The sequence below is a fragment of the Panthera leo genome, chromosome D3 (assembly GCF_018350215.1).
Source record: "Panthera leo isolate Ple1 chromosome D3, P.leo_Ple1_pat1.1, whole genome shotgun sequence".
NCBI lineage: Eukaryota > Metazoa > Chordata > Mammalia > Carnivora > Felidae > Panthera > Panthera leo.
In genome coordinates, this window is record NC_056690.1 from 477,187 (window position 1) to 496,342 (window position 19,156).

Genomic DNA, 19,156 nt, shown 5'->3' on the forward strand with positions numbered 1-19,156 from the left:
GGACTCGGGAGACTGGCGTTTCCTTGTGTTTGTGGGCGTATCTGTGAGATTACCTGGATCTGGGATAGAGGCTTCGCGAGGCGCCTGTGGCGTGCGGGGTCTCGGTGGCAATCCTGGGCGTATCTGTTGGGACGAGCCGTCTTTCTGTGTCGTGTCCAGCGGGGCTGCCTCTCGCAGTGCGTGGGCTGTGTCTCAGAGCCATCTCTGACCTTTGCACGTGTTCTTGTTCCGAGGTGGGTGAAGAGGGACAGTTACCTTCCTGTGGGCAGTCACAACCTCAAGGCGGCTGCCAAAGCCAAGTTGGGCTACGACCCTGTGGAGCTGGACCCTGAAGACATGTGCCGGATGGCCACCGAGCAGCCCCAGGCACGCGCCTCTCCTCACGGCCTTTACCTGTAGCTCCCACACGGTGCCTGCCCGGCTCCTGGTCGCTCTTACCGCCCTGTGTTCTCTCCTCAGACTCTGGCCACATACTCGGTGTCAGACGCGGTGGCCACGTACTACCTGTACATGAAGTACGTCCACCCCTTCATATTCGCCCTCTGCACCATTATCCCCATGGAGCCTGACGAGGTCAGTGCGTCTCCCGGCCCCGTGTGCCGGTGTCAGCCCGCCGCCCTCGGAGCTTGTCCCCGGCGGCTGCCGTGGATGCAGCTGTGTGATTTTGGCGTTTGGTTTGAAGTCTGGCTTTTCCCCCGCAGGTGCTGCGGAAGGGCTCCGGGACGCTGTGTGAGGCCTTGTTGATGGTGCAGGCCTTCCATGCCAACATCATCTTCCCCAACAAGCAGGAGCAGGAGTTTAACAAGCTGACCGATGATGGCCACGTGCTGGACGCCGAGACCTATGTGGGTGGCCACGTGGAGGCCCTGGAGTCGGGCGTGTTCCGCAGTGACATCCCCTGCCGGTTCAGGATGGTGAGCCCTCCCCGCTCTCCCGAGGGCTGAGACCCAGAAGCCTCCAGGGCTGCAGTACAGCCCTCACCCCTTTCTTGCCCTGTGGGTCCCTCACCAGCCCTCCCTTGTCTGGCCTGTCCTTGACTGAGGTGCTGCGGGACAAGCCCTTGGCTTCTCCGGGCCGGTCCCGGCAGTGTCCTGCCCGAGGTAGTTGGGTACGTGTGAGGGCGTTTTCCCTTCTCACTTGCGTTCTCTCTTGGTCATCTGTACTAGAATCCTGCCGCCTTTGACTTCCTGCTGCAGCGGGTGGAGAAGACCATGCGTCATGCCATCGAGGAAGAGGAGAAGGTGCCCATGGAGCAGGTCACCAACTTCCAAGAGGTAACGCTCCGGGGGCCAGGAGAGACCGTCTTCACACGCCCTGCTTGTAGACTGGCTGCTTTCAGCAGCATGCACCTACTGTGTGCTGATACTTGGGCTCCGAGCCAGGTGATACAGAGTCTGTTCTGGTCTGCTTGGGGGGCACAGGACAGTGTTGTGGTTACGGTGAATGACTGGGCTTTGGGAGATGGTAGAGATTCACAAGTTGGCCGTGGGGTCTTGAGCTGGCTATTGCTTAGAACATAGTGGTGGGTGGACGCAGGACAAAGGCGAGGGATAGGCCTTATGCCCAGTTCATTTGGACTTTATTTTGTAGGCAGTGAGGAGCCACTGGTTTTAATTTTTGTTGTTAAGGAGACTTTAAAAGTGATGATAGTCAATTCCTACAGGTGACAGAGTAGAATATAGTGACTGTAAAAACTGTCCAATAATGGTTAGAAAGCACCATTTACAAGTGCTACGTGCCTGGAGACCCCAGGTACCTCCCGCCTTGCTTGTCTTATTTGAACATGGCACTTCTCAGGTGTGTCTGTCGGGCACTGCTCAACACTACAGCATATTGAGTCACTAGTGGTTTGGAGCTTTTACGAGTTTTAGGATTGATTTCAAGAAATATGTCATAACAGGGGCAGATGAGTGGGTCTGTCAGTTAAGCGTGTGACTCTTGATTTTAGCTCAGGTCATGATCTTGAGGTTGTGAGATGGAGACCCGCATCAGGCCCCACGCTCAGGGCAGAGATTCTCTCCTCGTCCTCCCCATCTCTCCTCTCTGTCTGTCTCTCTCTAAGAAATGTCTCAGAACAGACTCACTAGGCAGAATTTGAATAAGAATGTGGTTACAGGGGCGCCTGGGTGGCTCAGTCAGTTAAGTATCCAACTCTTAATAGATTCTTGATATCAGTTCGGGTCACGATCTCATGGTCCTGAGATCGAGCCACACGCTGGGCTCTGTGCCGGGTGTGGAGCCTGCTTAAGATTCCGCCTCTCCCTCTGCCCCTCCCCTGCTTGTGCTCTCTGGTCTCTCACACGTGAGAAAGCTGTGTTCGTACACTGTAAAGTGCTGCGCAGCTGTTGTCAGCTCCAGCTACCATACACTTTAAGAACTAAGAACAACCTGGGGGCACCTGGGTGGCTTAGCCGCTTAAGCATCTGACTTCGGCTCAGGTCATGATCTCACGGCTCTTGAGTTCAGGCCCCACGTTGGGCTCTGTGCTGACAGCTCGGAGCCTGGAGCCTGCTTCGGATTCTGTGTCTCCCTCTCTCTCTGCCCCTCCCCTGCTCACACTCTGTCTCTGTCTCAAAAACAAATAACATTAGGGGCGCCTGGGTGGCTCAGTCGGTTAAGCGGCCGACTTCGGCTCAGGTCATGATCTCACGGTCCGTGAGTTCGAGCCCCGCATCGGGCTCTGTGCTGACAGCTCAGAGCCTGGAGCCTGTTTCAGATTCTGTGCCTCCCTCTCTCTGACCCTCCCCCGTTCATGCTCTGTCTCTCTCTGTCTCAAAAATAAATAAACGTTAAAAAAAAAATTTTTTTTTTAAACAAATAACGTTAAAAAAACTTAAAAAAAAAAAAGGGAACTAAGAACAACCTAGAAGAGTGGCTAGGCTAAAGAACAAATGTGAGTTAACACCTTAGAAGGAACACACTTTCAACTTGAAGAAATAGTGAAATGAGTGAGAACAAAGATATGCTGATCGGAGGGACTCTAGACACCCTGGCGAATCCAGCAGTAGGCTCCTAGAGGACGGAGTATGGCTCCTTCGCGGTTTCTAAAGTGTGTTCTAGAGGGCACTGGACTCCTCTCTTTGTTCCCGAGGGGCCATCTCATCCCGAGGATGCTGAGGGGAGGTGCCAGCCGGGGATCTCGGCAGCGCAGGTGTGTTCCGTGGGAACTGTGCCTCCCTCCCCCCTCTTACCTGGACTGTCTCCATGGGCCTCCTCATTGGCATTTCAGGACCTGCCTCGGTGGAGAAGGATGGAGTGATTATTCAAATGATTGATTTGCTTAAAATTCAACTAGGAACAAATATTAATACTTCTGGTATTTTCTGTTGTATATGATAAACATTCTTCCTTTTAGTCATTGTTGCTGTATAATTTTTGGTGTGTTTTTTTATTTTGACTACTTTGGAGGGTTTTAAGGAATGTTCTCTTGTTGTGTTTTGTTTTTTGAGAGAGAGCTTGCAGGGGTAGGGGTGCAGAGAGAGAGAGAGAGAATCCCAATCAGGCTTCACACAGAGTCTAGAGCCTGACGCGGGGCTTGATCTCCCGACCGTGAGATCATGACCTGAGCTGAAATGAAGAGTCGAATGATGCTTAACTGAGCCACCCAGGCGCCCCTTAAGGAGTTTAATACTAAAGGCAATTTTTTCATTCAAATGATTTTTCTAATATGACTTCCAAATTTAACACATTTCATTAAAAAAAAAAGATGGCTACTCTCCTGGTTAGTCTTCGTATTTATTCATATGTTTTTTAGTTTTCTCTATTCTTTTTTAAGCTTTTTTTTTTAAATGTTCATTATCTTTGAGAGGAGAGAGCGAGCGGGGGAGGCGCAGAGAGAGGGGTAGATACAGAATCCAAAGCAGACTCCAGGCTCTGAGCTGTCAGTACAGAGCCCGACGTGGGGCTTGAACCCACAAACCGTGAGATCATGACCTGAGCTGAAGTCGGACGCTTAACCGAGTGAGCCACCCAGGCGCCCCTGGTTTTCTCTATTCTTAAATGTCTATAACAGACGTTGGCAAACTATAGCCCATGAGGCCTATGTAACCAGCAAGCTAAGAATAGCTTTTACATTTTAAAGATGTTATAAAAAAAAGATTGTGACAGATTGTGTGGCCACAAAACCTAAATTAAGATATTTATTATCTGGTCCCATCCAGAGGTTTCCTGAGTCATTAGATTAACTGCTAAATACACTAATTCTCCAGTTCCGATGTGTACGTTTTGTGCAGAATGAACTTACCAGATAAGTACATATTAATGTTATGATGCAATCAGGTATTAGTTTTGGGAGAGTGAATATATCACCATTAGAAGACAGTTAGTTTTAGGGGCACCAGGGTGGCTCAGTTGGTTAAGCATCCGACTTCGGCTCAGGTCTGATCTCATCGTTTGTGAGTTTTAGCCCCACATCGGGCTCTGTGCTGACAGCTCGGAGCATGGAGCCTGCTTCTGCTTCTGTGTCTCCCTCTCTCTCTGCCCCTCACCCACTCGTGTTCTGTCTCCCTCTCTTTCTGACCCTCCTCCACTCGCACTCTGTGTCTCTCTCTCAAAAATAAACATTAAAAAAAAAAAAAGAAGTGGACTCTTTCTCTCCCTGTTTTATTTAGGGCTTGGTCTTTAGTATTTTTAATTGTGCTAGTTTCCCCACGTTTACTCTGGGAGGCTTATTCTCGCGGGTTCTCAGTGGCCTCCCCCTGTGTCTGCTGTTGGTCATGGGGGTGTTTCTTCCCATGCTCTGTGATTTTGGGATGTGAATTTGTATTCAGCAGGGAGTCTCCTGCAGCCCATCGGGGGCCATCAGTTACTTTGACGGTTGTTTGTGGCCGGGGTCCCTTGTCACCTGGTTCCTGGGCCGGAGGGTTCCCAGATCCAGTGGAGTGTAACGTAAACCCCACACTTATTAGAGGGACTAGCCTGCGGTGCCAGATGTGCAGCCCAGAGGAGATGTGATTTTGGTGAGCAGGCTTGTAGTTTATTCTTTCACAGAGGTGGCCTTTGTTGGTCCTGCCTTTTTGGGGGGGTTCTGTTTCGTCCCCCTGTTGTGTGCAGGCTTCCTGTCCCTGAGGAGGCACGAGAACCGTGCGGGAGTGCACACACCCTGGGCCAAGGCAGCCGACCTCAGAAAGGCCTGCTCGTGAGGCCGGGAGCTCGGGTCTCAGGAGGGAGGTTTCTCTCCTTTCTCGGACAGGAGTCCCTCCTGAACCTCGCTCACTCGTGCAGACACTTGTTCACACGGAACACCGCCCTCCTGGGAGCCTGTGGTTTGGGTGTGTGCGGGCCAAGGTGCCCAGGTGCCCAGTGCCCAGTGAACACTCTGGGCACTGGGTCCATGAGCAAGATGGCATCAGGCACATGTCCCGGTTTGATGCCGGGAGAATTAAGCTCATCCCAGCTTGAGCCTGACCTCCTCCTGACCTTGCCCCAGTGCCTTTCCCCTTTGCTGATTGAGTTCTGTGTCCTTGCACTGTGAGTCACTGCACCTGGGAGTGGTCCTAGAGACCCCGACCCAGAGCCTGGCCTCTGCCAGGCCACCGCTGATGTAGCTCTCTGCTCTGGTTTTGAGTCTCCTCTTCGCTCTTGCCCTCTGGGGTAACTTAGAAACTCAGTTCTGCATTTACAGGGATAGTCCTCATATTTCATGCAGGATATCTAGGTGTTAGGTACCAGGAGGGTTTTTTTACATAACAGTTTAACCTCTGGCTGGAAACAAATCTGATTCATCGGTTTGTAAAGTAATGCTGGGGACCATCTAGCACCGAGGTTCAGAGTGTGGCGTTTGGGCTAAGGGCGCCTGTGCTTGAGCCCCTGCTAAGCTCTTGAGCCTCTCATGTGTCAGGTGAGGGGCTGCTGAGACAGGGATATCACATACCCACACTGTGCATGCACACAGGGCACCCAGGAAGGGTGCTGTTGATACTCGAGCTGGGTCTTACACCTTGCTGGCGGGTGGGCCCTGCCATCTGAGTCCACAGTCTTTCAGTTTTCTCCCAGTCCCAAAAGGTCCTCTGGGGTGGAGGCTGCTGCTTCCTGAGATGCTGTGCTCCTTAGGGTTCTTTCCTTGTGAGGTTCCTGTACCTCCCGGACCTAGCATTGGTGGCCAGCGTCTGCTGTCCTTCTGGGACCCACGTGCTTGCTTTGTTGATGTCTATACAGTCTTTCTCCTTTCTCCGTAGGTGTGTGATCAGATTAAGACCAAGCTCACCTCCCTGAAAGATGTCCCAAACAGAATCGAGTGTCCCCTTATCTACCACCTGGATGTGGGGGCCATGTACCCCAACATCATCCTGACGAACCGCCTGCAGGTGAGACGGATTCCCCTGTCAGAATCGAGCTCTTTTCTGCCCAAATACTAACTGCTGCACTCCCCCCACCCAACCCCACCCCCAGCCCTCTGCCGTGGTGGACGAGGCCACCTGTGCTGCCTGTGACTTCAACAAGCCTGGAGCAGACTGCCAGAGGAAGATGGCCTGGCAGTGGAGGGGCGAGTTCAGTGAGTGCGACCCAGGGGCAGGGGCCGGGTGGCTCAGCAGGCAGCGGGTGCATAGGTCTCTGTCACAGACTCTCCTCTGTCGCCCTCCTAGTGCCAGCCAGTCGCAGCGAGTACCATCGGATCCAGCACCAGCTGGAGTCAGAGAAGTTCCCTCCCTTGACTGCAGAGGGCCCAGCCCGGGCCTTTCACGAGCTGTCCCGCGAGGAGCAGGCTAAATATGAGAAGCGGAGGCTGTCAGGTGAGCAGTTTCCAAACACTGTGGTTCCTCTGACTTGGGCCTTTCTGGTATGTCACAGCTTGATGTCATCTAAACTAGATGTTGCACTAGATAAGAGATGAGATCACTGTGAACTATCTCTTCCTAGCCTCCTTTTCCTTATTTCTCCCTCAGTGAATGTTCGGATGATGAATTCTGCTTCCCGGGCTCTTGCCGAATTTGGCCCGTTCACGCTGGGCTGTCCTTTGATAGGATAAACCAGCACTGTCTCTCTGAGTTTCGTGCTCCTCCGTACTGACCTGGGAAGCTTCATTTGTTGGTGTCGGCCTTATCCTGACTTCCTTTGGCTACGTACAGGTGGCCCGGCTATGTCCTGTTTGGGGTCTCACATGCTCCCCTGCTCTCGATTGTGCCGCAGATTACTGCCGGAAGGCCTACAAGAAGATCCACGTGACCAGAGTGGAGGAGCGCCTCACCACCATCTGCCAGCGGGAGAACTCCTTCTATGTGGACACGGTGCGCGCCTTCCGGGACAGGCGCTATGAGTTCAAGGGTCTCCACAAGGCGAGTCTGACCTTTGTGAAGTCAGAACAGTCTAGTTTCTGAGATGAGAGTCCTTGCTTGGTGCTGTCTGGACAGTCTTGACTTCCCCAGTTAGGATGTGTGGCTCCCAGCCTCACGCGTTTGGAAAGTAATTGAATGCACGGTTTTGAGTTTGTTTGTTTCTTGTTTTTAAGTAGGCTTCATGCCCGATGTGGAGCCGGGCGAGGGGCCTGAACTCATGACCTGGAGACCAAGACCTAGGATGAGCTCAAGAGTCAGACACATAACCAACTGAGCCACCCAGGCGCCCCTCGGTTATTTTTAGTTTTGAGGATTTAAGGGCCTGAGGCCTTGAAACTATTTTGAATGATTGCTTTTGAAATATTTATTTAGAGCAGGGATCAGCTGACTATGGGTGGGCAGACTTTTTATAAATAAAATTTGATAGGAACGGAGCCGTGTCCGCTGCAGCAGGGAGGTGAGCAGCGGAGCAGAAGCGGAGGCTGCATGAGCACGGTATTGGCCATATGGCCGTAGTTTGCCAGCCTCCGATGGGGACGAATTCGGGTGATTTACTGGCCTGGCTCATCCAGGAGGATCAGGGAAGACACATACCACCTCAGTTGTCATGACAAATCGTAGCTTTATACTTAAGCAAATGGGGTTGTTTTTCCTGAAAGACCTTCCTTCATTGTTGGACTCGGTAAGGTCCTTACTCTGATAGACTTTGTCACTGTAAAAGATACGCGACATAAAACCTAACGTTTTTAAGTGCACGGTTCTGTGGCGTTGGGTGCGTTCACACTGTTATGCAGCCGCCACCCCCGGGCCTTGCCAGAACTCTTCATCTCGCAGAACTAAAACTCGGCACCATTTAACCACAAGCCCCCCATCTCACTTTCGGTCTCTGAGTCCAGCTCCTCTAGGCCCTCACGGAAGGGGAGTCACGCGGTGTTTGTCTCTTATGACGGCTCTTTCCCTTCGTGTCGTGTCCTCGGGTTCGTTCGTGTAGTCGCGGGTGTCAGAATCTCCTTTCGGGGCTGAATGATACTCCGTTGTGTGTACGCACCACATCGTGTGCATCCGCCCCCCGTCCACGGACACTGGGTTGCTTCCGCGGTTTGGCCACCGTGAAGAATGCTGCTGTAAACGTGGGTGTGCAAATCTCTTGAAGTCCCTGATGTCATTCTTTTGAGTGTGAACCCCGACGGGATTGCTGGGTCCTGTGCTAATTCCGTTTTTAACCTTTTGAGGAACTGCCATACCGTTTCATGTTAATTAACTATTAAGTTACTTATTCTCTCTCTCTCTCTTCAGACAAGCACTAAAAGCGTCTGTCTTGTTCTTCAGAGTCTACACAATACCTGGCACATAGTAGGCATTCAACAGATACCTGAATTGTTTCTTTCTTTATATTACTTTATTACTTTTTTGTAGAGAGAGAGCACACGCAGGAGAGGGGCAGAGAGAGAGAATCTTAAGCAGCCTCCGTACTCAGTGAGGAGCCCAACACAGGCTCTGTCCCACAACCCTGGCATCATGACCTGAGCTGAAATCAAGAGTTGGACACTTGGGGCGCCCGGGTGGCCCAGCCAGTTAAGCGTCTGACTTCGGCTCAGGTCGGGGTCTCATGGTTTGTGGGTTCGAGCCCCGTGTCGGGCTCTGTGCTGACAGCTCGGAGCCTGGAGCCTCCATCGGATTCTGTGTCTTCCTCTCGCTCTGCCCCTCCCCAGCTTGTGCGCTTGTGCACGCGCTGTCGCTCTCTCAAAAATAAACATTAAAAAAAAAAAGAAAGAAACCATGTGCTGGAGTCTCTAGGGGGTCGGTCACGATGTCTGCCCTGTTCATCTGGCTGTGCCACTAGAGAGAACGGGATAAGGAAACGTGGCAGAGCATCAACGGTTGTTTTTCCCGATGTGTCTATAGTCTTCGCTTGTATTGGATTTTGAAGGTTTCTATAGATTTGACATTTTCCCAATATGAGAATGCCGGGCCGTGGACCGTAGACTGAGCTGGAGGGACCGAGTTGGTGATCGGTGCGCGTGTGGTTCCAGGTGTGGAAGAAGAAGCTGTCTGCGGCCGTGGAGGTGGGCGACGCCGCCGAAGTGAAGCGCTGCAAGAACATGGAGGTCCTGTACGACTCCCTGCAGCTGGCGCACAAGTGCATCCTGAACTCCTTCTACGGCTACGTCATGCGCAAAGGGTGGGCTCCCGGCCGAGGGCCTCACTCCGTGGAGCGCGGGGGGAGAGCCGGGGCGGGCGCGAGGGTGGGGGCGTCCGGCTGCGCCGACCCAGGGCGTCTGGACTGCCGGGGACCGGTACCACGGACGTGTTGCCGGAATGTCTTGGGCTGGAGACGGTGATTTGGCAGTTTCCGGTGTATTTATGTGACTTGGTGAATGGCATAACCGGGGGGCTGTAGAGGGTCTAGGCCGTCCTGAAAAAGCACCACGTGAGCCATGGGGGGTGTAAAGCTGTCTGAGGAGTCAGGATGGCCAGGAGTGGGGGGGTCTGAAAGCCGAGATGGATGCTCTTTCTGATGGAGATGTACAGCCAGGTGGGTGAGGGCCTTGGGGAGAGCAGGCTGTAGAGGCCTGGCCGCCGTGGGCAGGGTCATGAGGAGCAGCAGCGTGGAGGCTCTGGAGGAGGACGATGGGGTGCTGGGGTTTGTTGGGTTTGGGTGAGGGGGAGGAAAGTGGGGCCGGGAGGGGCCGGCCTCTGGGCGCCCGACCTTGTGGGTGAGACCCGGTTTGGGGGCAACGAGGCGGGTGTCTGGCGGGGAGTTGAGGGTGTTTGTGGGCCTGTGCTTTCCCTGAGAAGTCGGAGGATGAGCGTCGGGTCTGGGAGATGGAGAAGGCACGAGACGGAGCTGGGGACAGGGGGAGAGGGCTCGTGGGGGGGGGGGGGGCGGGGCACGGGACCATCTGGGCTGGTACCGAGAGAGCATGCCGCCTCCAGCCCCACACCCTGAAGCGGGGCGGAGGAGTGTCCTCAGCACGGCCCCGTGCTGCCGCGGTTCCTGCCCCACTTCAGACGTCCCCTCCGCGGTGTCCTCCTGACCTCCTCTAAGGACCCTTTGCGGGGAGCCCTACCCACCCCACCCCCAGGCTGTGACTGTCTTCCTCAGGGCTCGCTGGTACTCCATGGAGATGGCAGGCATTGTCTGCTTCACGGGAGCCAACATCATCACCCAGGCGCGGGAACTGATCGAACAGATCGGGTGAGCGCTGTGCTCTGGTCAGCTGCCGGGAGTGGACAGCCTAGGGGGGGAAGGCTGGGGGGCACAGACGGGGAGTGAGCATGTGGGCATTGTGTTTTTGGGTCCATGGCCTGGAAGGGCCTTCACACTGGGTACTTCCTGCATGGAGGCCATGGTCCAGCATCCACGTGGCCTCGTTTCTCTCTTTCTAAAGGAGGCCCTTAGAGCTGGACACAGACGGAATATGGTGCGTCCTGCCCAACAGCTTCCCTGAAAACTTTGTCATCAAGACGACCAGTGTAAAAAAACCCAAGGTGACCATCTCCTACCCTGGGGCCATGTTAAACATCATGGTCAAGGTGAGCCTGGGTCTCCAGGGAGGGCCTGCTATCTCTGGGCCTAGGTTCTTAACGTCTCTACTCTGATGGGGATTGGGGGGGGGGGGGACTGCATCGGCTGTCACACTGGCGCGTTCCCCTTCCTAACGTCACGTCACCCTGCTTGACGCCGTTCAGATTCTTCTGTAGCCTGAGGATCTATACAGAAAATGCTGTGCTCACACTCAAGTGAGTCTGTGTTCCCTGTAGGACAGCAGCAGACTATTTCGCTTTTAAGTTTGTATTTTGAAGTAACTTCAGATCTACAGAAAAGTTTTAAAAGTAGAACGCAATTTGTATATATGCTTCAGCCTCTTTCCTCTAACATCAGTTCACATATATAAACCGTGGCACGCTTATCAGAACTAAGAAGTTCACGTTGGCGCAGCCCCATAACCAAGCCACAGTCTTTGTTTGGATTTCCCGGTTTCTCCAGGGCTCCTGTCTTCTTAGTCCCCCCAGGCTGGCAGCTCCCTGTCTTCAGTAAGCCCTGCTCAGGTGTCTTGTTGGCTGCCCCTCATTTGGGTTTGTTGTTTCTTATCATGTTGGTTGTATCTTATCAAATGAGATTATTTGCATTTTTTAAGGCACGCTAGCGATAATGACCCGTGTTTCATTCTTTGGCTGCATGGTGTCAGGGTCTGCGCTTCTGGTCACCAGGCACAGCTGCTGTCTCCCCGCCCTCTACTGCTGCTGGAGCGAGGCATCGAGCCTACGCCGGCGGGCAGGGGTGTCGGAGAGTCTGGCCATGTGTTAAAGCCACCAGAGCCTTGAAGAACCCTAGAGGAGATACTTGAGACCGTGCAGATGTCCTGTGTCTCCCTAATTTTCACTGGTTTGAGTGACAGTGGTTCTGCGATGACATTCCCCAACGGTGGCTCCCGCTTTCCCACAGTCCTGGTACATTTATTGGAATCCCTCTGTAAGGAAGCGTATCACCCCTCTTTCCACTCAGCAGTTCTCTTCGTCGTCGATATTGGTTAGACAGGGCTACAACCCAGGCCTGCCCTGGTGTTTTGTGACTCAGCTCATTCCTCCTGGGCTGCTAGGGCCTCCTTCACATTTGCCTACGTGTTCCTGACACGTGTCCCTGGTCTGTGGTTTGGGTTTGGGGCATTTTTAATTTAATTAATTTGTTTCTTTAGCACTTTCTTACTTCTTGGTCCTGAAGGCACTCTAGCCTCATCTTGGTTATCCTAGTCCTCACCCTGGAATCCGCCATTTCTCTGAGGAACCAGGTTCCTTTTATTGGAGAGGGTATTGGAAACCAAGGTCAAGTGCAGATGCTCATTGCTGCTGGGTGTAACTGCTTCTAGCTGTTCTCAGATTGAGCTAGGAGATATGTATATGCCTGATCGCCCTGTCCGCGCACGCATCTAGGTTTATTTCTCTGCGTGTGCACTTTAATTTTTTTTTTTAATGTTTATTTTTGAGAGACAGAGACAGCATGAGCAGGAGAGGGCAGAGAGAGAGAGAGAGGGAGACCCAGAATCGGAAGCAGGCTCCAGGCTCCGAGCTGTCAGCACAGAGCCAGACACGGGGCTCGAACCTGCAAGCCGTGAAGTCATGACCTGAGCCGAAGTCGGACACTCAACCGACTGAGCCACCCAGGCGCCCCTGCGTGTGCACTTTAAAGTACGAAATGCGGGACGCCTGGGTGGCTCAGTCGGTTGAGCGTCCGACTTCGGCTCAGGTCACGATCTCACGGTTTGTGAGTTCGAGCCCCACGTCAGGCTCTGGGCTGATGGCTCAGAGCCTGGAGCCTGCTTCCGATTCTGTGTCTCCCTCTCTCTCTGCCCCTCCCCCATTCATGCTCTGTCTCTCTCTGTCTCAAAAATAAATAAACATTAAAAAAAAAAAAATTTAAAGTACGAAATGCAAGTGGAGCCTGGATGGCTCAGTCAGTTGAGTGGCCGACTCTTGGTTTCGACTCAAGTCATGGTCCCGGGATTGTGGGATCACACTCCACATTGGGCTATGCACTGGGCATGGAGCCTACTTAGGATTCTCTCTCCCTCTCCCTCTCCACCCCTTTTCCCCACTCACACTCTCTGTCACACGCACGTGCGCGCGCGCTCTCTCTCTCAAAACATTTAAAAAACATACGTATGTACGTAAAGGACACGAATCCACATCTATATGTCCAGCCCCAATCTAGTCCCCTTTCCGTTAGTCACTTCTTTCTCTTGCAGTGAGAAGCCTGTCCCTCATTTTCTCAATATGTTTATTTGTTCACTAGTGTGTGTGTACAATTGTAAAATGGCTTCAGGATCGTGCCACCGTGTGCCGTAAACTTAACCGACTGCAGCACAGTGTGTGTGTATAGTTGCTACTGTCTTTAGTCTGTATTACCTCGTCACAACCAGGTTTGCCAAAGTGACTGAAGCCGGCCCTTCAGTGGGATTATTTGTTCCAGTCTGCAGTTTCCCTTGGGGTTGCCCGACATCCTGGTTGGGTGCTTTTTAATTTGCTTACAGTAAAATTCACTCTTCGTAGAGTGCAGTTCTGTGGGTTTTGAGCCACACAGGGTCCTGTTTCCACCACCGCAGAGAACATGGAAAAGTTCCACCCCTCAGAAGTTCCCGAGTGCTGCCTCTATGATCAGCCTTTCTCCCTCTCTTCCCCTAGACCCTGGCTACCTAGTGTGTTCCTTTGCAATGCTAATTCTGCCTTTTCCAGAATGTCCTGTGAATGGAAACAAGGTGTATAAGCTCCTGGGCTTGGCAGAATGTGTTTGGGTTCATCCACTTCTGACATGTGTCACAACTTGGCCTCTTTCTCTGGCTGAGTGGTGTCCACTGTATGGAAGAACCCCAGTTTGTTGGTCTGGTCAGTCGTCACAGGCAACTGGTCACTTCGAGGTTTGGATGGTCAGGAGTGAAGCTGCCTCCACTTCCTCTTGTTTTGCAGGAAGGCTTCACCAATGATCAGTACCAGGAGCTGACTGAGCCAGCCTCACTCACCTATGTCACCCGCTCAGAGAACAGCATCTTTTTTGAGGTTGATGGACCCTACCTTGCCATGATCCTTCCAGCCTCCAAGGAAGAGGGCAAGAAACTGAAGAAGAGGTAGGAATCCCACAGCCTTTGTGCTTGGGGAGAAAATGAATGAGATTTAACAACCCATCCGGGAAGTGGACCAGGAGGCCAGATGGGACTACTTCTGTTTCTTGACCTTTTTGTTTCAGTATGGAAAGCTGTTGCCGACACAGATCCCGCCATCTCTGCTCTCCACCTGCTAGATTCTCGTTTACAGGCTGCAGCCTCTTATGTTGTTTTTATGTCAGAAATATGAACCTCAGGGTGGGGAGATGTTTGCTGCCTAGTAGATGCTGGAGGGGAGGGCTGGACGGAGAAGGGGAAGGTGGAGAGCCAGTGACTAACAGCCAGCATCCCAGGCCCCCATTCACCGCTGGGCTCGCCTATGATTCCAGATATGCTGTCTTCAACGAGGACGGTTCCCTGGCTGAGCTAAAGGGCTTCGAGATCAAACGCCGGGGGGAGCTGCAGCTGATTAAAATCTTCCAGTCCTCAGTGTTTGAGGCCTTCCTCAAGGGCAGCACCCTAGAAGAAGTGTATGGCTCCGTCGCCAAGGTGGCTGACTACTGGCTGGACGTGCTGTACAGTAAGGTGAGCCGCCCTCCACCTGGCCGTGAGGGTCCTGCAGGCTCCTGGCGAACAGGGCGAGTCAGGGCTGATTCTGATGAAACGGGACTTCCTAGTCGGTGCCTCTCAGTCCCTCGAAGCCGGACCCTGTGCCCAGTGACAGAATTCCAGGAAGGAGGCACCTAGCATAGTGAAAGGATTTGTAAGAGAAAAATTTACCAGTGATCCCATCAGCTTCTTTGATTTTTTTTTACTTTGTAGGCCCTGTTAATGAATATGCAATTTCTACAATTTAAATGACAGTGTTGGCTTACCTTGAAACATACCTTCTCATGGGATCTATCATTATTTGTTACTCTTTAGTCTGTATTTGTCAAGTTTGCACTACTTAATTTAATCTGTAAATGTTGGGTATCATGTAGGCTTTTTTCACTATTTTAATGTTTTCTAAGCGAAAGGAATACTGGGATGGATATTCTAGAACTTTTCTGGCTTCCTTTGCTTTGTGGGCTGCTGCAGCTTGAGGCATATTGTCTTGTTCTGTAGAGTTGGCCCATACATGAGAGTAAGCACCGAGAGAGAAAAACACACGAAACAGGATCCAAACAAATCTTCCAGGATGTCAGGGCTGGGGGGTCAGGGATGTGTGCACATGGGACAGCAGGGCCGGGGGGTCAGGGGTGCATGTGCACAGGAGCAGATACAGCTATTTGTCCTCAGACTGCTCCGACTCCTCCCTTCTTAGTCCCATGGCTCTCCGGGGGGCTAGTGTCTCTCTTTCCTTTTTCCTGGCTCCTCCTTTCCCTAGTTTTCTTTTTGTTTTAGGAGAAAAATATCACTAATTCTGTCTTTCCTCTTTTTCTGTTAACTTTGGTGTCATTAGCTCAGTAAACGTCTTTTAATGTTTTCTACATAGTTCGACAAAATGGAATTTAAGGTTTTGTGTGTGGATTTGTAGCGTTGCTACTCACTGGCATGAGACAACCGTGTTGTACCGCTGCCTTCAGCCCATCAGGCTGGAGAAGCTCGCTACTCGGGGGAGATGTCCCAGTGAGCTTGGGATAGCGCTCTGTTCCTCCTGTGTGATCTGCTCGTTGCCTCTCCAGGCCGCGAACATGCCTGATTCTGAGCTGTTTGAGCTGATCTCTGAGAACCGCTCCATGTCTCGGAAGCTGGAAGATTATGGGGAGCAGAAGTCCACGTCTATCAGCACAGCCAAGCGCCTGGCTGAGTTCCTGGGGGATCAGATGGTGAAGGACGCGGGGCTGAGCTGCCGCTACATCATCTCCCGGAAGCCCGAGGGCTCTCCGGTCACAGAGAGGTAAGGGTTTCTGGGGTTAAGGAAGGGATTCCGTACGGTCTTGGATGTTCGGGTTGGAAGCTTGAGTCTGTTATGGGACCTCTGTCCCTTGGTAGCGATGTCAGCTTCCTTGTAAAGAGCAGGATGGTCAGGTGTGGAAGACAGGGACTGGGCTCTGGTCCCCTGCGGAACCTGGGTTGTGGGGGCCTAGACTGAGGGTACCCTGTCAGTCAGCAGGCACAGAGATGTGAGAGTGTATTGGAGCGGGGGTTGCTATGATGGGAGCCATCACAGAGTTCAGCTGAGGTCTAGGGCAGGCCCTGGATCACTCACACCCGTGAGGAGACCATTGTCACCCTGGCTGGAGAGGTCTTTCTGGCGAGCTGCACAGAATGCTCTAGCATCCGAGGCTCCGTGGCACTGCCAATGCTGTGGCCTCAGCTCTCTTTACCGACAGACAGAAATGTCTTCCAGCTTCTGAAACACGTTCAGCGTGACAGCAAAGGGTTCTGTCAGACGGCATCTTCCACTCCCGACTACGGAATCTTTGGGGTCAGCAGTGGTTCTCCTGTCACCCTGTCGCTCATCAGGCTGCTTGAACCGTGCAGGGACCGTGTGAATGGAACAGGAGAAAACTGTGTTGAGGGCATGGATTTCTAGAACAATAGGTTTTCTTCCTGCGAATCATTGTATAACCGTGGCAGAATTTCCCACCAAGAGCTCAGGGACTAGAAGTGGTTCCGCGGACAAGCCTTGAGAACAGCGGGCAGATGGGGGAAGTGCTAAGCACCAAGAAGAGCAAACGTTTCAAAGATGGCCACAGCAGTGCTTCCGTGACCGTTTGTGACAGGGCCTCGTTCCTCCCATGACACTCCTTCCCTTGCACAGAGTCTGGGCAGTCCGGTGACTTGCTGCGGCCTATGCAACGTGGCAGAAGTGAACCTTGGTTGCGGGAGGCCTCATGCTTCTGCTCTTGCCCTTTGGCTGCCTGGTCAGCCTGCTAGGGGCCGGGGGTCCCTTGCAGAGGCAGGACCAGGTACCTGCAGCAGCTGCCACACCTGCAGGGGAGGCCACAGCGGCCACACAAGTGACCCCGGGCAGAACCACCTCAATCATAGGCTCATAAGCCAAAACAGTTACTGTTTCGATCCATGGAATTTGAGGTGGTTTGTAGTATAGCAGTAGGTAACTGATAAAGCTAGACACGTCAGTAATGCGCGTTTTCACCTACGCTAGGAAGGTCCGGAGTGGAGGGGGTGGGGAGCAAATGAATGAAACACAGCAAATATTTCCTTAAAAAGAAATTCCCTCGGGGCGCCTGGGTGGCTCAGTCGGTTAAGCGGCCGACTTCAGCTCAGGTCACGATCTCGCGGTCCGTGAGTTCGAGCCCCGCGTCGGGCTCTGGGCTGACGGCTCAGAGCCTGGAGCCTGCTTCCGATTCTGTGTCTCCCTCTCTCTCTGCTCCTCCCCCGTTCATGCTCTGTCTCTCTCTGTCTCAAAAATAAATAAAACGTTAAAAAAAATTAAAAAAAAAAAAGAAATTCCCAGAGTTCTAACAAAAGAAGGAATTTGGTGTAAGGCTAAAACAGATTACATGGAGAGTAAAATGCAGAATTGCTGTGTATCATTAAGAAAATGGCAACACAGAAAGTAGGCAACTTCTATGAACAGGCAATTTGCAAGTGAAGAAGTTGATGGTCAGTGCATGTAAAGATGTGCAAATTCACTGTAATTGGGAAACAAGTGTGTTAATACCAGTTGTCCCACATGTACACAGGGTGGTGACAGTCACTTTGGAGAAGCCAGCAGTGCATGATGCATTAGATGGTGCCTGATTCCCCTCACAACTGAGCACGTCTGGGGATGTGTCCTGGATGATTGCCCCTGTGGTTTACATTGTGTTTAATAGCAAACGTTGGGAATGCCGTAGTGTCCCTCAATCAGAAAATGGGCAGATGTGTTTTTGATGCAGTGAAATGCTATGCGGGCGTTGGAACGATTGAATCGCAGCTGCGTGGTAAATGCGCGGGCTGGCACAGGCAGTCTACTTCCATCTGTATAAAATTTACAGACGTGGACAACACTCTCGTTTGTTTACCCATACGTACGGACAATAGTAGTATGGGAGCAGGCGTGGGATTGGTAAACGCCAAGACAGGGACTGTGTTTATCTCTGTGAGGACAGTCAGGATCGCTGCACAGAGCCTCATCCTTGTATCTGTTTTCTCAAATGTGAAGTAAAATGGCAAGGCATGAAGTTTGATAGGACTAGGTGATAGGTGCACAGGGGTTTGTTGTGTTCTAAGTTTCTTTGTGTTTATAAAATTCACAGGAACAACTGTTTCCTCCAGTGAAAGGAAAGGTATTGACAGTTGCCCTGTAGCCCTGCTAGTGCCATGAAAACTGGCGCATTCTTTCAGGAAAGCAGATAGACTCTTCTGTATCTTACTCAATGAGTAACATTTTAGAAATGTCTAATTACATGCACGCACACGGATATGTAATTTAGGGGAGGACTTTGGCAATAGCTCTGTTAACAGTGGTCAAACAACACAGACCAAACGGCCACCAGTGGGGGGATCGTGCATTAATCCGTGGTATTTTAATACAGTGAAGGATTATTTGGTTATTGAATATGATAAACATTAGATATTAGCTGTGGTTTATACAAAACAATGTCATTAAATAAAAGAGGTTACAATCTAGGTTCTAAGTCCTTATTTCCGTGTGAAATACATGTACGCGGTCAACGCTGTACAGAGTTAGAGAGATTTCCGTGTTTGTGAGTTTTGTGCCTCTTTTCACCCAGGGCCATCCCACTCGCCATTTTCCAGGCAGAGCCCATGGTGAGGAAGCATTTTCTCCGGAAATGGCTTAAGAGTTCTTCCCTCCAAGACTTCGATATTCGGACAGTGAGTGCTGACTTCTGTACTCTGAGAAGTTTGGGAGGAGGAGTCGATAGCACAGTATCCCTGACTCGGGTCATCATTCTGTCTGAGTCTCCACTCTCGATGTCCTCCTCTCTGCACACAGGGGGTGAGGAAGTAGTTCCACTTAAGGACAAAACCAGAAAAACTAGTGCCGGGCAGCGCTTAGATTCTGGTGCAGGGCTCTTGTGTTGGCTCAGCCAGCTACTAACTGTCATCCTGGGAGTCCTTTCTTTAAGTGTTCTGCCTCAGTTTCCTTCTCTGTGAAATGGGTACCTCTTGCCCTAGAATTTCTAGGTGGGATAAGTATGACACAGGGAACATTCAGTGTGGTGCGCGGTACAGAGTGGAGCACGGGGCTGCTGCTGCTTTCCTCTTAACGCTTCTCCTTGTGCGCACCCAGATCCTGGACTGGGACTACTACACTGAGCGGCTAGGGAGTGCCATACAGAAGATCATCACAATCCCTGCGGCCCTGCAGCAGGTGAGGCCCCG

At 52.0% G+C, this 19,156-nt stretch overlaps 1 protein-coding gene across 3 annotated transcripts in view; it reads left to right on the plus strand.

Moving 5' to 3' along the window:
* Window positions 1–19,156, plus strand: part of POLE (DNA polymerase epsilon, catalytic subunit) — a 45,507-nt gene that overhangs the window by 9,450 nt on the left and 16,901 nt on the right. For 2 of the 3 annotated variants that reach the window (XM_042910288.1, XM_042910290.1), the window contains exons 13-28: window positions 234–366; window positions 460–573; window positions 702–914; window positions 1,167–1,274; window positions 6,177–6,305; window positions 6,391–6,493; window positions 6,585–6,731; window positions 7,129–7,274; window positions 9,308–9,456; window positions 10,381–10,473; window positions 10,667–10,811; window positions 13,740–13,897; window positions 14,263–14,458; window positions 15,541–15,755; window positions 18,544–18,646; window positions 19,065–19,145. In XM_042910288.1, coding sequence (XP_042766222.1) covers window positions 234–366; window positions 460–573; window positions 702–914; window positions 1,167–1,274; window positions 6,177–6,305; window positions 6,391–6,493; window positions 6,585–6,731; window positions 7,129–7,274; window positions 9,308–9,456; window positions 10,381–10,473; window positions 10,667–10,811; window positions 13,740–13,897; window positions 14,263–14,458; window positions 15,541–15,755; window positions 18,544–18,646; window positions 19,065–19,145 — 2,233 coding nt within the window. The remainder of the gene's footprint in view (window positions 1–233; window positions 367–459; window positions 574–701; window positions 915–1,166; window positions 1,275–6,176; window positions 6,306–6,390; window positions 6,494–6,584; window positions 6,732–7,128; window positions 7,275–9,307; window positions 9,457–10,380; window positions 10,474–10,666; window positions 10,812–13,739; window positions 13,898–14,262; window positions 14,459–15,540; window positions 15,756–18,543; window positions 18,647–19,064; window positions 19,146–19,156) is intronic. The other variant, XM_042910289.1, reaches the window with a different exon arrangement.